The 17378-nt window shown below is 43.4% G+C and overlaps 1 protein-coding gene across 5 annotated transcripts in view; it reads left to right on the top strand.

The window, feature by feature from the left end:
* Positions 1-1442: 1442 nt before the first annotated feature.
* The window catches only part of ZFAND6 (zinc finger AN1-type containing 6), a 38203-nt gene continuing 22267 nt past the window's right edge, over positions 1443-17378 (top strand). Inside the window, exons 1-2 of one of the 5 annotated variants that reach the window (XM_074917038.1) lie at positions 1443-1537; positions 4479-4571. Coding sequence is in view for 1 of the 5 variants with exons in the window: in XM_074917033.1 (XP_074773134.1) it covers positions 8837-8838 (2 nt within the window). In the remaining 4 variants the exon portion in view is untranslated. Of the gene's footprint in view, positions 1538-4478; positions 4572-8653; positions 8839-17378 lie in introns of those variants that run through there. The other 4 variants (XM_074917034.1, XM_074917037.1, XM_074917036.1 and 1 more) reach the window with 4 other exon arrangements.

The following is a 17378-nucleotide window of genomic DNA, read 5'->3' as shown; positions in this document are numbered from 1 at the left end:
GTGGGGAATGCTGTGATACCCACATGCAATGCAGGTCATCTTCTGTTCATGCAACCTGGCATTTGGAAGACTTATTGCATCAGCAAAGACAGCCAAGAGTGAATAATCTTTACCAAAATAGCTGTAAAGCTATGTTAGCACTTCCATGCTGGTTGCACCAGCATTTTCTGGTGTCAATCCAAGCTGAGATATTCAAAACAAAAAAATTAGGGGCCTTTTTCCCATTAAGTGCTTTTGCCAGGTTTATGGATCTGCTTACTTGGCTCACAACGTTGGTGATAGCTCTTACAAAGGAAGAACCCTGCTTGGACGTTACCTTTGCTGAAATGTTTGTGTCCTCTTGCATTGCCTGCCTGAGGATAGTCTCAAGTTCCTCTGCTCAGAAAAGACCCAAAATTTTAAAATCTGTTCACTGTTCCCCTAGGAAATGGAAACATGTTTTACCCATTCTCAGCTTCTCTGGCTTCCCTCGAGCTCCACAACTGCTCACTTTTTTTGCCTCCTGCAAAATTCTCTACAAACTCAGCTCACCTCCCGACAGCTCCTCCAGTCTTGGCCTCCTCCTCTCGACTATCCACAGATAAAATTCCTCTTTTATTTGGCTTGTTTCATCTCTCTGGAATCCTGTCCTCCCTTCCTATCTGCTTTGAGCCGCCAAGTCACTCCCGATCCTTAAATCTCACCGTTAAAACCTTCCTTCATGGTATAGTTTACAGCCAGGCGAGACTGTGTGTAGCAACGTGAAAATGCGCTGTACAGAAATAAGCGGTGGTGTATTGTCTCAGAGCCCCACCATGAAAAAAAAAAAAAACACAAAAAAACCACCAGAAGCAAGTCATGTGACCTACTGTAGATAACAGGAGATTCAAACCCCACAGCTGACTTCTTTCTACAGGGGATGTAACGCGGGTGATGCGCTAACCTGCCCAGAGCCGCCCCAAGCGAAACCCGCTCTCTGACAGGAAACCTTTTCCTTACGGGTCTGCAACACCGCCGTGGGCAGAGGGGGGCGGTCAGTGGGCAGCTGCACAGGATTTTCTGCAGCAAAATGAATTTACGTGGGGCGGGGAGGAGGGTGGACGCCGACGTGCCGAGAGGCCGCGCGGGGCGATCTCCTCACTGGCTGCCCCCCAACGGCCACCCGCCTGAGGGGAGCGGCCCCCCAGCGCCGGCCGGGCCCCCCCGCTCGCCTCAGAGCTCTCCCGGTGCTGGCGGCCGCCGCCCCGCTCCCACCCCTCCGTTCGCCTCAGGTCATTCGCGAGGGGCGGGGGGGGAAACACGGGACGGGCCGCTGTCCCTTTAAATAGCATTCTGTGGTTCACGTCGCCGCCGTCGTCTTGTAATAATTAGTGGTGGGCCATAGCGCCGCCTCCTCCGCCTCGCGGCCTCCCTTCCTCGGCTCCGCCAATCAGCGCCCGCCCGCGTCACTCTGAGGGCAACGAAACACGGAGAAAGGGAAAAAAAAGTTTGGTGAGGAGCGAGCGGGGCCAGGCGGGGCCGGGCGGGCGGCGGCGGGACGCGGCGGGCCCGGAGGCAGGTGAGGGCAGCGCGGCGGGGCCGGGCGCCGGCCGGCGGGCGGGCTCGGGGCCAGCGGCCTCTTTCCGCGGCGGGGCAGGTGGGGCGGCGGCCGCCCGGTCGTCCCTGGGGAGTGGCGGCGCCGAGCGGAGGGTCGTGTTCGCCCCCCGCTTCCCCCGCGCCCAGCACTCGCTGCTCCCCAGACCCCCGCACCGGGCAGGCCCGGGGCTGCGGGGCGGCGGCGGCGGGGCCGGGCCCAGGGCCCCGGGGCTGATTTTCTGCCTTTTTTGGTCGTTCCTTCCTCCTTCCCTCCCTCCCCCCCCCCCGCCGGGCAGCTCCTCGCTGCGTGCGCAGGAGCCATCCCGGGGCAGAGGTGTTTGTACTCGTGTCCTTGGTGGAAGGGGAGAGGCAGCCCGGCCGGCCCGCGGCGCGCCGCCAGCCCTGCGCCGCCGCTCCCCTCCCTCCCCGGCCCCGGAGTTATTTTAGTTTGGCTGGCAGAGGCCGGGGGGGGGGGGGAAGGCGGAGAGCCGGTGGTGCGGCGGGGCCGACGGGCCCGGCCGGCGGGTCTCCGGCTGCCGTCGGGGATTGGACTTGACCTAGCGCTGGTCCCCTTCGGTGGGAGCGCTTCCCCCGCGCCGCCGGAGCGGGGCCTTCCCCCGGGCCGGGGCTGGGGGTGGCTGTCGCAGCCCGTGGTGCCTCTCGGCTCCTTGGAGAAGTTTAGTGGAACCGTTTTGGCTGGTTGCGGGACAGGAGTATTCAGGAAGCAACATGCAGTTTGCGTTGTGGCACCCTTCCAATTAAACCAAGGGTTTAAACCTTACATAGGCTGTCGTCCTTTCGTGTTTTATTGTGCGAAAAGTTCTTTTTGTTGTTCTTGTGTTCACCGAAGAACCCTGCGGTATTGACCAAACTTAACCTCCTAGGCTCTGTAAAAAAACCTGAAGTGATAGGCGAGGGGTGTGAGCACCCACTCGTGTTTCCACAGGATGTTAGGATGGGGGAATCTTAAAAAATTAAAAGCGCTGATTATCTTACTGCTAATAACGATGGCTGCAACAACAACGAAATACAGAAGCTTCCACCAAATGTGCTGATGTAATATGGAGGCATTCAGCAGAACCGATAGTGGTTGCTTCTCCCCTTGTGTGCACTGACTTGAAGTGTGCTGTTGTGATGCGAAGTCCATTCCCTGGGTGTTTGTCCAGACTTGTCTATAATAGATGGCATTGCATGAGTTACGGGCAGTAAAGAGTGTACTGAGTTTCTTTCATTCTTCTGAGGATCGATGCTTGCATCTTGACTGTGCCAAACTGACTGTGTACACTGAAGCGAGAAGGGTGCAGCTGCCCTATGAACTTCAGGGGAAAAAAAAAAAAAGAAACTATTCTCTTCCTCCTGCTTCCCAGCAAATTATTTTGTTTGTCCGATGTCATGTTAAATAACTTCTTTCACAGAGTGCTAATCCTCTTCTGAACTGTGGATGCTGGTAACTCAACAATTGAGGAAGCAAATATGTCAATTCCTTCCTTAGTCTCTTTCCTGTCTCTCCTTTAACTTTTATAGCTTTGCTCTTCGAATTCTGCCTGCTTTATTTATCTAGTGCTGAGGTACCTACACCTGTTCTTTATATTAATTATCACCTCACTTAGAACAAGGGGACTGGCTCTTTTCTGATCTGTCATGAAGTGTGTTTTGGGAGGATTTTTGTTCCTTATGATACTGAATATCAAAGTCTGTGACATATCAGTGGTATGATTCCTTGAGTTTACTACTTTCCAGATAGAGGAGAATAAATTCTTCACTGCTGAAGAAACTATCTCCTGTATGTATTTCATAGAATACCTCTTAAAATATTTTTTGTCTTACAAAACTGTGAATCATGTGAAAATAATAACAGATTAAAATAAATTCTTGACTAATCATGAATTTATGGCAAAAATGAACAACATTGTAGGTTACATAACATACCTTTAAGAGTGTGATCTAAGAATGTAAGTTTACATTTCAACTTCTTGATACTTTATGGTCTCAGATGGCAGATTCAAAACCTTACACAAATAGCTTGGAAGAGATAGGGGCAAGTTATCAGAAGGAGAGTAGCATTAACACAAACTACTGAAAAGTTGCTATGGTTACAGATAAAGGTAATCCCTGTTTCTGTGAAAGTGTATCCTTTTGTAACAGCTATATTAATCAGTCTGATTTCTGAGAGAAGTATACAAACTTATGGCTCCATTTTCTTGGCAGCTAATAGCTATATAGCAGCTATTTTATTTTTTTTAAAAAAATACTGAATGGGCTATGACTTGCATTTGAGATACTTCATTTAAACTACAAAGAGTATTATAGATTACATATAAATGTACTTGGAACATGCTGACTTCAGTGTAAACTGTAGTATACTTTTTTTTTTTCACCCAAGAGATATCTGATGTCAAGGAAAAGTCTTTTAAAATGTCTAGATCCTTTCTCAAGGACTCTGACTGAAGCAAGTGATGTGGCCATCTATCACTAGAGGCCTCGGTGATGCAGCTGTACAAGATACAATTCCATGTCCTGATTTAAAAAAACCCAAACAACACAACAACAACAAAACCGACAAAAAAAACCCACGAAAAACCCAACATAAAACCCCCTGCCCAAAACCAAAACAACGTGGCAGCTGCCGAGAGTGATTGAGACCTGTTATGGATGTGCAGCTTTATAGGCCAGGAGATAATGGAGGGGGGGTGGGGGGAGTGATTCTCTTAACGGCTTACTCCCTGCTAGAAGGAAGCAGTTGGAATTTAACATGTGGATGAACTTTAATGTTCTCAGGGTAGCTAAGCTTTGGGTGGTTTGAGATACCTGCTAAAACTTCAGGACAGTGAGTTTGGTGCATCTGTACTGCTGTCCAGACCACTAACCTGTCCCCTCTGATGAAGACCCAGTATTTACCACATGATCCTCTTTGTTGTTTCCAGATTTGGTTATTGCGGTGCGGTAGTACTTCTTGGATTGAAAGCAGCAAGAGAAATCACAAAGTTCTTCAAGATTACTGGAATCTCATCAGTCTGGTATGTTGTTCTTTTTAGGCACCTGGAATAGCAAGTTGAAATCTTTGTATGCAAGGGCCTCCATAGTTACTCCTAAGGATACTGAAGTTTCTAGAATCTCAGCTTTTCATCAGCAACTTCATTCTCAGAAAGTAATATGCTACGAAGAACTATTGCTGGGGTTGTGTAGAAGATTGTTTTTGCTAGTGGTGTTTGTAGCAGGACAGTGAACCTGTGCTCCAGAACTTTCAGTCAACATACACTCTGAACTTGTTTTCGTCTTGCCTGTCCAGCCTGGAAATTCCAGGTACTTCTGCAGACTTTTAAAACTAAAGTCAGGTTGGAGAGGCACTATTGCCAATTGACCTTCTAGAAACTGCACACTGATGTATTGAAGAATGTGTAAGAATATGAAAAGGAATGTTTCTTGCGTCACACAGGTTGTCTTTTTCCCCCGTCCTTACATAGACATGGCCCTCATGAAGTTTGTTGTTTAGGTTTGATCAAAAATGATTACTAATGTCTCAAAGTAATTTTTCAAGTTCCAGAGTTCTTAAATTCCTCTACAAATGTGCTTTTAAAATTGATATAGTTCCAAAAACACTTTATGCAGCAAGTTTATGATAACTATTGTTTATAAACGCATCTGAGGGTGTAAAAGAAATGGAAAAGCTAAATATTAGTTTTAAAGCTGTCTCTAATAATAGAAAAGCTAAAAGTAAGAGCTATAATTGCTTAAAAATAACAAATAAAAAAATCAGCACAGTTGTAGTGCGTAATTGACAACCAGAGGGTAAAGTCCTTTTCTACAATGCAAGTTCAGTGTGTGTATGCAGCAGTTCAGTTGCTTTGCTACTTATTAACGTGTACAGAATCCAGGAGGTAAATGTATTCCAGACAGAAAAACAGGTGCAAAATTGTGAAGAGAGCTCTTGTGGTTCACACTGATCTATTGGGAACTGGACAGTGAGTAACCATCTCTCCATCTAATCCCTGAACAGCCATCACATGTGGCTTTTGATCACTACTATTCTGGTCTCTGTTTGAACCGGTGACTTAAAGATGAAAGGCGCTGTTCTTGATCTCTTGAGCTGTCAAGTGCTCCAAACTTGCTGTCTTCTGTATGTGTAAGATTACAGAACAAATGGCCTTTTAGCAGTTCCACGATTACAATAGTCAAATGAGAGTCAGGTGCTTTCTCTTGTTACTGTCCTCAGTGCAGAGTTCAGTGGCAGCAAACTAAATCTTTTTTACACTGCTGTCAAAGCTTCCCTGCTTAATGTACTTGCAGCTGCAATCTGCTATTTTTTTTTTTTTTTTTTTTTGCATTGCTACAGATATTGTAAGAGTAGCAAAGGCATAACTTGAGCCTGGACCTTAAAATGGTGCCTCTGCATTTTTGCTAAAATGTGTGTGTGTTTACAGGGAAAATAGGTGGTTTATGTGCAGAAACTGTGCTTATAAATTAGGCTTTTCAATGTTTCACTAGGTCTCCTTCAGCATGGGATAACTTGAATAGCATTTTTTTCATGTCCAGATTCCTAGCATCTAGATACAGATGTGTTTACCCATGGTTTTTAGTTCAGTGAGGTAAGATCAACTGTGAACCTACTGTGGATACCCCACTCACAGATAGAATATTTTTTTTTTTAATTTTTACTTCTGTAATGAGGATAGCAAATTACTCTTGGGGCATGCTTAGTGTCATAGTTTTGTGTTTTGTGAGTTTTATTTGTTTTTAAATGAAATGAGGTAAGCAAATCTAGGAGGTTAGTGCTGAACGGAGGAGAATCGGCTTTGCTATTCCTCTTATGCTCTGGGTAAGCCATGCTCTTGTTTATCAGAAACTGGCCAAACTTCTGCCAGATCAGTGACTCAGAGGCAGGTGGAAGGGTCTGATGAGCACCAGAGCTGGGCTGAGGGAGGTGGCCAGACTGTGTGACTAGCAGGGGAAAAGTGGGGAGAAAAAGGGAATGAAACTTTTCCCTTGTAGTGATAAGGAGCTGCTAGTTGCCTGTGTAACAGAAGCATGAGCTGAAGTGTGGGATGTTTGATGATAAAAAATATCATCACTGTTGCAGTTGCGGCTAGACTTCTGTGGCAGTGTATAAAGCTGGAGAGTTTTGGGACAATGTGTTTTGGGTTTTTTTCTCCCCTTCTGAAAGTACCCAAACAATAACACTCACTTTAGGGTTGCCACGTCCTCTTCTAGCACAGTTTGGTTGGTAAGATATTATACTGTTGTTTTCAGGGGCCTAAAGTTAATGTGCTCTAAATTGAAGCTTTCCAGGATTGGTTACTGAGATACTTGGAGGACGCTTTACTGGTATATTTTATTTGCATGAACCATGTTCTTGGTTTTGATTGCTTAGATAAAATTTGGTCAAAAAAGTGTGGCCTCGCAGTTATCCCCAGGGGACCCAAATAGCTTCTAGCAGTACTGACTCTTGCAGGGCACTGGATTCAGGTGCAAGGGTTAAGGTCTTTGTTTTTTCAACTTGTATTTTAGGTTCTGTAGGGGAAGTTATGTAAGTCTTGTTAATTCCCTTCTTGTAGGGTTTCATACTTACTAACTTACAACTGTAGGAATTGGTGCTTTTCAGTCATATTTGGAATTGTGGTGTGATTGATGGTTCTAAAAGAGAAGGTAACACAAAATGTGCTGTTTGACTGTTTTAGAGGAATTAAATGTCCTTCCTGAAGGTTTGTTTTACACTCTTTTGGTGTATGTATAGCAGCGCAAGGGAGTACTTAGTTGTAAATACTTTCCTGATGTTGGTTGGTATTTGCAGTAAAGCAGTATGCTAAACTGTTTTGGGCTTGATTAATCTGTATTAGGGAAGTTAAAACTTTCCCATTTTGTGGTATGGGCGGTCAGTGAAGTAAGGGAAGGCAGGGTACTCCAGTGCTGGCTGGAGGAATGAGGGTAAGAACCAGAAACAAGGAGGAGTGTTTTCTCTTTGCCCCTGCAACAAGTCCAAGACCAACCCGAATGTGCTTATGCTCACAAGTGCTCTATTTTTCTCTAGCTTAATATTTTACACTAACACATGAAAATGTTTTCTATAAGGGAACCTTGCTAACCCGGTAAGTCTTGTGTAACTATGATGATACTTTGTGGGTGCAGGAGGGAATGCTGACTGTGGCCTGGATCTTTGCGGTGTTGCTTGTTGGGAATGGGGCAAGGGTTTTCTCAAACAAGGTGTCATATCTGCACTTGTGAAATATTTATTAAGCCTTGTTTTGTTTTTATTTCTCTTGCATGCTCCAGGCTCTTCACTTGATAGATGGGTAGGGAACTGTATCAGTGTTTACACTGAGGAAAAAGAAAGGCTTTTAATCAAAACAACAGGTTTTTGTCCGGTGTTAAGAGGAGGCTGTGCTGTGAGAAACGCCGTTGATTGTCAGAACGTGAACAGTGTCTTGCACCTTTGTCCAGTCAAGTGAAGCCTGAATAAGCCCGAAAAGTTTCTGGCAGAAGCCATGGTACCTTGTGAGATGGAGACAGTCACTTCCTGCGGAGCTCCTCTTCTGCTGACTCATGCTATAAATGGGTGGAAGAGTCTTTGGAACTGGCAACCCAACGTATTTTTAGCCGGAGTTACTAATTTATATAGTGTGCCCGGCTTCCCAGGGTAACTCCAGTCCCTCTTGAAGAGTGGATGGGCTCAAAACCCACATCTAATTTTATCCTGTAAGTAGAGCAGGCGGCAGTAGTGTCACTGCAGCGGGAGAAGCGTCTCCAGCCCGCTCCATGCTCTCCTCTCCTCCACCCTCAGCCCATCCGGCGGGAGAGCTGCCCGCTGGGTGGGGGTAGGTGCCCCGCGGGGAGCGGTGCTGCCGGGAGGCTCGGCGGGGCCGCCCGCCCGCCCGCTGCCGCTCGCCGGGGCGCTCGCTGGAGCTCGCTCGGGGCGGCGCGTCGCCCAAGGTTGTAGTTTGTCACAGCCGGGAGCGGGGTCCTGGCCCTTTAAGAACCAGCTTGCCCAGGGTGTTCTAACCTGGCCAGCCTAACCTGCTAGCAAGGAAAAGTTCTTTAAATAATGGATACGCCGCTCCGCCAATCGGGGAGCGGTGTCTGGCTGGCGGGGAGGGGCACCCCCGCTTCGACCAATAGGAGCGGGGGAGGTGGGGCTCCGCATCCAGGCTAGGTTGCGCCGAAGTACAGCTTCAAGTGAAGTTAATCTGGGGTGAAGCAAACAGAAAATTGTGGAGATTTTGTTGGTAGGAATTTTCCGGTTTTAATCGCGTCGTGTGGCGTTATTTCGCCCTCTGGGGCAGTGGAGTTCATGTGCGTGGGGCTTTTTTTCATTGTTTCGTTTTCCAATGATGGCAGAATATTAACATTTATGCAGGGAAGCAGAACAAAAGGGCTCTTTAGACAGGAAATAAGGTGTTGAGAGGCTCAAACTTGGCCGAGTTTCTTTTGTCATCTGTTGGCTTGCACCGTGTTTTTTTGCGTGGAAGGATCGAGTCGTTCCATCTTATTTTGTGGAGAAAGGTTAATTCTAAAATAGCGAGGATAATGCTGCTGTTTTGGAGTTACACAATGTTACAGGAAGAGAGCTAGCATTTAACTCTAACTTCTCTGATTCTGATGAGATTTGAGCTAACTAATTATGACAGCTGCTGTGGGATTATTCAGTGATAGCATTTGCTCTAAGTCATTTGTTTTAAATTGTCTTTTGTTGTATCACTGAAGTCTGCTGTGCTGTTGTCTGTATATTTGTTCTTGATGAGATGTATGTCTCACAGGTCTTTAGCATTTAGAACAAAGATACGTAAAAATTATGTAAAACATTGCAATTTTTCTCTTCTTTTTTAATCAGTTTTGGAGAGTATCTGGGTCTATCAGAGCTCTGATTACAAACACAGGCAGGAGAATTAAGTGTTATTGCCCTGTGTTGCAGCCAAAAAAAAAAAGCGGGGGGGTGTTGGGGGGATTATTTTTTTTTTTTCCTTTGGAATTGGTCAGAATCTCTTTGAATCCTGTATTGTGTGATGATAGCAGGTGTTTTCTTTGAGGGAAGATTATTTTCAGTTTCTGTACCAGGCTTATCATATGTGATATTTTTAGTCACACTTTCAGCATATGAAAGGTCTTCAGGAACAGGAAAAGTACGATTTGCCATGGGTGGCATGGGATAGGGTGAGAGGGAGGAGAGCAGGAAGTGGAAAGTCAGGAAGCAGGGAGTTTCTAATGAGAATGAAGACCTTCTTTTAATTGTCATCCTTTCTGTATCTTTGACAAGTATGTTAGATGAGGCCCCATACAGAACAATGCTTTCAGAATGGTTAATATATTTTCTTACTTCCCTAAATATTTCCCGTTTTTTATCGAAACACTCGTGTCTATATACAGCTGCTCCTGGGAATTGAAAAGAAATTCTCATGGCTTTAATACTTGTTGAGCCTGAGTTTGGTAGGTTTTGTGTGATTAGTCAAGATGATAGAAGAATGGATGTGGAAATTGAGCAACAATCTTCCAAATGACAGTGGAAGGCAATTGCTTAGACCTTTACTGAACATAAGCAAGTGTGATTATTAAAGTATACCTCATTCTTTGTTTTACTTTGAGCCATTTTGTTTTTTCCCAAAATGCTGGGTATGGATTACTTATATGTAAGTCAGTGTCTTGACATACTGGCATCTTGCCATGCTCCAGTGGCTTATAGGTCTGAATTACTAATTCACTCTTGCTGTCTGTTTTTATCTGTTTATAGATTTTTTTTTTTAATGTTCTAGATTGTATTTAAACCCTGGAAATGCTACTTTTGAATGAGCAGTGACTATATATAGTCTTTTAGCTGAAAGATGGGCCAGATCTCATGTATTGGGGAAATATTTATGATTGGAATATACAAGTGTTTAAATACCTGGGTTTTGATTCATTTCTTAACTTACAAGTGATGCCAGGCTAGATCAGATGTCTGGGGTGAGGACAAGAATGAATATAATTTGCTATATTTCTAAACATTTGTGAGTATGTGTATCAGACTTGCTTAAACAAAAGGAAGCAAACTTAAGTATTTGTATGCTGTTAAATGCTACATTCAGCCAAAAGCTGGTTTTGCTTAGAACAGGAAGAAAGCTGAATATATGAGGCAACTTGATTCATATTGCTTGATGACTGGGTAGCCATTCTTCTCAGGTCCCCTCTGCTCCCCAACTTAGGAAAGATGTATTATCTGGGACCAATTTTCCAGATTTATTCAACACAGAAGTGAAATGCTCAACTCTCTCACCACATGTATACAATTCTAATGCAGGCTGTTTGTAGAAAGCAAATCTGCCCTAAAGGATAAACATACCACTTTGCTGGCACAGCTGTACAACTTCTGTATTCAGGCTACAGCAAATGTTTCTTGCCTGCATTCAAAGCCGTCGCTGGCAGGACCTGTGTTGTCCCCGCACAACGATTGGTTGTTCCAGCACTTCTTGTTCATAAAACCTTCTCCTGCACATGCTCCATCTGCAGATCTTAAACACTGTGAATGTGTTGTGTGCTGTGGGATTTATGTGTCTGCTTCTTGTGCCAGGATGGAATATACATCTCTGATGTGAATAAGAGATTCTTAAAAGTGATTTTAAACCTGTGTACAAAACTCAGGGCCAAATTTTATGCCCCTTGTTTATGAGGCAAAAGGGATGTGTGCTCTACAGACTGCTGGTGGCACTTTCCAGGGTCATGAAGTGGGTGGCCCACCATGTGCTGGGATGGTAACTCTGTGCTCTGGTTCTGTTTAATACCACTTAGAGAAGGCTGCACGCCTCATGGGATGATCTCTGTAAAACATGCCCAGAGCCTTAGGGAGGGCAGACGTTCCTCCTGCAAACAGTGACGTGGGCATCAGATCCCTTCTTGTTGAGTGCCCTCTGCTACACGCAGGGGCCTCCTGCCGCTCTTCCAGCAGAGTGGGTCGTGTGAGCACTGGAGGCAAAGTCAGCTAGGCTAGTTTAAATTGTTTTAAATTAGTGGCTTGAGCCAACCCAACTGGCTGTTTTCCCCTCCTCTTCCTCCCTCTATTTCCCAAGTGGTTTAAGGATCATTTCTGCTAATTGCTGTGTGCCCAAGGCAGAAGGGAGTGAGGGAGAGGACTAATGTAATCTTAGAGAATTTCAGCTATATCCAAAAAGGAACCTCTGCCCATAGTTTGACATGGTGATAGGCTGTTAACTAGTTTCTGGTAAGGATGTGGTGAAGGGGTGAGCTCGGGAGCTGTTGATCATTACAGCCGGGCTGTTGCGGGGAAGATTGGTACTGGAGGGACAGCCCTCTCACTCCTCACAGAGATAGTTGGCCTCCTGTGGTGTGGAACTCAGTCTGGGTGGGGCAGATGATCTGGCCAGTGATGTTTACACTGTAATAAGGTTTTGTGAAAATAAGCAGTTAATTACACATGACCTACAAAGGAATAAAAATAGCTTGGATCTGTTCTTGCTTTAAAATCCATTTAACAGTGGCATGAAACGTTGGGGATTTTTAAACCTGCTTGTTTTTTTACCTTTAGAAATATCAGGAACATTAAGTCCTTCTTCCCCATTCTTGTTGGACATCTCAGATGTGTCATAAGCTTCTCAGCCCTTGATTGAAGGGGTGGGGTGGTATATTTTTAAAAGACTTCTTCTTCCAACTGTGTTTATGGGGCTTTTGAGCTAAATAGAGATTAGCAAAAACAAAGCTTTGGTGGTGCAAAAATTGTTTCTTCTTGATCAAGTTGCGTTTTCTTGCTTGTTCTTCAGTTGTTGACAAACTGAAGATTTTTCGTTTGAGAAGTAACGTTTTTGGCTATCAAATTATGCCTTAAGAGATAAACTGAGTTAAATTCTAACTTGATCTATCTTCTGCTCCATTTAGATGAGCTTAAGACAATCTTTTGAGTATTACTTAGACAAATGAACACTTGCATTTGAGTATTTCCTAAAAATAGCTCCTTTCTAAGCAGCCGTTTCATTAAACACACAGCTCTTCCTTTAACTTAATGGTTCAACGATCTTGCAGAAGCCAAAACCGTCTCCACGCTGAAGACACCCCTGCTCAGCCGTTCTGCCCTGTCGGGGTGTATTTGTATTGCAGGACTCTAACCTTAAGGATATGGTATTTGTCAGTCTGAAATGTAATAATCCTGTATCTGGAGAACTAAACTATAAACAGTGTGGCTGACTTGGCAGGCCCCTGCAACCACCTGAACAGTTTAACTAGCCCAGGGTTTAAGACAACACTGCACTGGTGTGTCCTGTGATTCATGATGCTAATGCATTTTTATCTATGTGAAGGATTAGGGAAACAAATATAAACTTAATAATCAAATTGTGGTGGGAGCTTAATACCAGTGTTTTTTGAGGGCAGAAGTGAGGTGCTTTCAGCTTGTCTAAACGCTATGCTTTGGATGTGTTTTTTGAGGACTAAAGTTTTCACCATTAGCTTGAACAAGGTAGGAGGCCAGACATATTTTCCATGTGTGCCATTGAATATAATTGGGCTGATGAAAGCAGAATATTGCATGGGGAAGGCAGATACTTTCCACTTAAGGTTTAAAATTGTGTTTGGAGGCAAGAAGCAAGAAGAGAGAACCACCGATTCTGCAGGCAAAAATGTAGTATTTCTGTGCCTAAATTGGACATATTCATGCCTTTCTATATAAAAGGCTATCTTTGAGGTAGATTGTCAGAAGAAAACTAATTGTTTAACTAGTTGTTAAACAATTTAACATTTAATTCAGTTAATTTAACATTTAACTAATTGTTGATCACACTGTTTTTGAGGGTGGGGTGGCAGGGGAGATGCAAGACTGCAAAGGATAAAATTGTTTCTCTGCTACCCCTTGTGCGAATTTAAGATGTTTTTCTAAAATCATCTGTAGAATCAAGACCTTAATGCAGTGTAATGTTATCATAGAGCAGAATGTTTTCTGCGCAACAGAATGACCTTGCGTTGGAATCTGCACCATTATCAAGGTAGGGGCAAAAGAAGTGGCTGTGTTTTGGGTGTTAAACTGAAATGTTTGGAGATTGTTTTTCCTGCCTGGCTCCTTCAGAATCAAGTAAGAAGCTTACAAGGTAGCTTTTGTTGCTGATATAGGAGAGTTTTCTAAGTGAACTTCACCAGACTTCTTATGTTGGGATTATGCTATCCAAATATCATGCTTGTATGACGTACTGTTGAGTATTGGTGTTAAGTCCTTGAATAAAGTGATTTTGTAGGTATTAATTAGAATTAGTTATGAAACAAGTGTTATTGTCCTGGTGAAAAGTATTTAGAAGAGTAATTATTATAGTGTTCTGCGATACCAAAAACATTTGATTACTAACTTGCAAAAAAGAAAAAAGTAATTGTGGCAATATGGAAGGACTTACCTGGAACATTTTTTTAGGGAAGAGACATCAGAGTTGCTCAGGTGGATTGTTTTGAATATCAATCTATTTTCATGGTGTTTGTTTAAAGTATACTGGGAGAGGAGGAAGGCAGCATTTTAACAATAGGTCAAGGTAAGTGTATTATTAGTTACATAACAAACAAGTTGTCAGCTGAGTGTGACAAACCATGCAGGGGCTGAGACCAGTGCTGAGCTCAAGGAGTATTTGATTTGTTGTGGGCCAGCCTGGCAGCCATGCATGAATTTTTTTGTCTTCCTAATAAGTCTAGTCAAACTTGACTTAGTGCTTTCACTGCGGTTTAAAACTCCTGTGTGTAGCAGTGGAGTAATTGACTGGCCTTAATTTTTTTTTTTTTAAACAACAAAAATTCAATTTCACACTCTGGTCACCTATTTGTGTTGCTTTACTGCATTTGCTTTTCTCTGATTTGGTGTCTGTGAAACTTCTGACTGTTACCTATGGTCTCTCTTACTGCAAGAATTAGCTTGTTATTCTGCAGAGTCATAATGTGACTGTGACCCATGGTCTTAAATTTATACCTAGTCATTCTTTATATAAATAAATCCCTGATTAGTTGCTACCTACTTATCCTTCTGTCTTCTACCTCAGATCCCTCACTTGCAGTCAGAATGCTTGAAATATCAGTCTGCTTTGTTGAGGAATACCTCTGTCCTTGCTGCAGTTCTGACACCTTAATTTCTCAGACTGTCAAGGCATGAGATGAAGAATTTATTGAAACTTCTTTGTATGACTTGATAGCTCTATCTGGTGAACTTACACAGGGTGGCATGTACAGTGTAAAATGCGCATTGCAGTGTTGCTGAGTTTACTTAATCAGCATCAAGTTAGTTGTTAAAATGGGAAAATCTTCTCTTGAAACACAGGTTTAGGGTTTAAAATTACTGATTTTTAATGTAAGGGATACAAATATCCTTCCACAGTAGCGTGGGGTTTTTAGTCTTCACAAAAAGAGTATGACACAGAAGAGATTTCTGGGAGACAGTGTTAGGGCGTTGGGCTTTTGTCTTTCAGGCCATAGCAAGGATGTGGTACTTGTGGAATTAGCCTCCTGTAATGCAGCAGCTGAAGCTGTGGTGCCTGTGAATGCATCTTTAGGCCAAGCTGAAGGGTGTTGGTCTTGCTGACCTCCCTCTTGTTTCTGACCTTATACCATAACAAAAGGGAATATATTGTGCTCTTTTGCCATTGTTTCTTGATTAAAAAACCCCCATTGGCCAGTGTTTGAATGGAAGAGAATGAGCATCGTGATAGAAAGACACACCTTGCTGATCATTGAGGCTCAATATCTTGTGAGCAGATTTTGTTCCCTCTTCATCCATTTTGAAGTGTGGTGAAGGCTTTAATAACCAAAGCAAAATAATTGAAGAGAGGTCTGGCTTGCATATTCTATGTTTGTCTTCTCCTTTATATCATGAATTTTTCTTTCTCTAGAAAGTGCTGTCACTCTGTCATGTGTCAATCTGTTCTCTGGCAGAATACAATCACTATGGCAAGAGGATAAAAAGACAAGTTAGATGTACTTGAAGAGTTATTGTTCAAAATGCTTCTAAAAATGCAAATTTCTGTTTATGTGGCTTGAGGAAAAAGGGGGAATCCCATGGCACTACTTAACAACTTGGCCCTTCTGGATATAAGTCCCTCCCTTAAAACCATTTATGGCTGTATTTTTCTATGTAGAATTGTGGAAAGAACTCTGTACAAAGGTACCATCGTAATAAATGGGGAGACAGTGGCATCCAGCCATGCTATTTTTAGGCTATTGTGCTCTTAACTTGCTGATCTAAGAGTTCTGGACAGTAAGGGGTGGGGGGTGGGGGACACGACACATTGTACTAGAAATGCATGCTCACAGAACTGAATCTTGTCTGAAAACAGAATGAATAGCAGATTTTGGTCGTCAGAAAGGCAGTTTAAGGAGTTGTACCTGGAGTATTAGTAGGTAAAAAGGATATCCTGGTGTTTAAAGCACAATGTTTGCAATACAGACTTTTACTCAAAAGCTGTCAGCTTTGGCTTTCTTGTCAGTTGAGAAACTAAAATACATGCAGTCTGTTCTGTATGGGTTTAGGAAAGAAGTATAAACCCCTCCTGGTTTCTGTTCCATTATGGCAGTGGGAAAAAATGCCAGTTGTCCTCAATCAAGTTTCTTTCAATAGTTTTTAATCTTTTCCTAAACAAGCAGTGTAGTGACCTCTCCATCTGATCGAGTGGCGTAGTTTTTGGAAACCTTCAGAAAGAAGAGAGTGTCTCACTGTAAATTTCTGATCACTTCTTAGCCCCTTATCTATTAATCTGACATTGCCTTGTCTCAGTTTTAACCATCCAAGACAACTCTTACTTAATTTTCACGCTGACCTCTTGAGATGCATGCGTTTTTCCTTGGCATGTACTGCGAGTGAGGCTATGCCTTGGAGTTCAGTTCTGATACAAACTAGGTAGTTTCACCTTCCTCCTGCAGTGCCCTGTTAACCTTGAGTCTTCTGGCACAGAGCTGTAGAGCTGCACCATAAACCTGATACAGGAACCAATCCAAACTTTTGAAGAGTGAAGTCTTCAAGGTAGATCAGTCCCTGGCCCAGCAACACTGCAGCAGAAGTATCTAAAGCCCCAAAACACCCGTATCATGAAACCATTGCAGTGGTTGCATATAAATATATATTGGATGCATATATATTGATTGCACTTGGATGTTTACATGTTGCAGTGCTTCATGCTGTGTAAGGTGACAGCTGAGAGGAAACTAAGAAAAGATGCAAAACTGTATGGTGTGACCAGTTGGTATATTCATATCTTTGGTGAAAATACAGGGATGGGTAAGTATCAGTTTCCCCAACATGGTGGCTGCTGATCAACTGTATACTATATTCATATGCTTTGTGTAGGGTGATAGGTTTTAGCATTTAGACATCCAGTAACTTTTTTTGGATCACGTAACCTGGCTTCCCCAGTGACTGAAATAATTAAGGGGGGGACGGACGGACGGACAGACCCGACACCAAAACCCCCTAGAATAGCATTAGGGTTAAAACAAAGTAGCACCTTTGAGTCCCTTGGCTAAATTTGAGCACGTTGCAGAAGATGAGGAATGTAGCTTTGCCACAGGGAACATCATACTTATACCTCTCCTACTGAACACTTGTCCTTAAATACCCTCTTTGTTTGGTCAGGATTTAGCTTTAGGTTGCGTTCCCCATCAAACCACAGTAAGGGTATTGTATAATTTTGAACACTTAAATTAGACATAGTGCATAATTCTAAATAGAGCAACACATCATGCATGATAATCACAATGTTCTTGGAAGTTAAGTTGAATTCAAGATGCCCTAGCCAAAAATGATGATGATGATAGTTTTATTTATTAACAGCTAGGAACCCTGATATTAGAGCAGGACCTCCCTTAGCATTAGGCCTACGTAGAACTGTAGCATTATA

Source organism: Athene noctua, chromosome 13, assembly GCF_965140245.1.
Source record: "Athene noctua chromosome 13, bAthNoc1.hap1.1, whole genome shotgun sequence".
In the NCBI taxonomy this organism is placed as follows: domain Eukaryota; kingdom Metazoa; phylum Chordata; class Aves; order Strigiformes; family Strigidae; genus Athene; species Athene noctua.
This window is presented reverse-complemented; position numbering and strand designations above follow the sequence as displayed.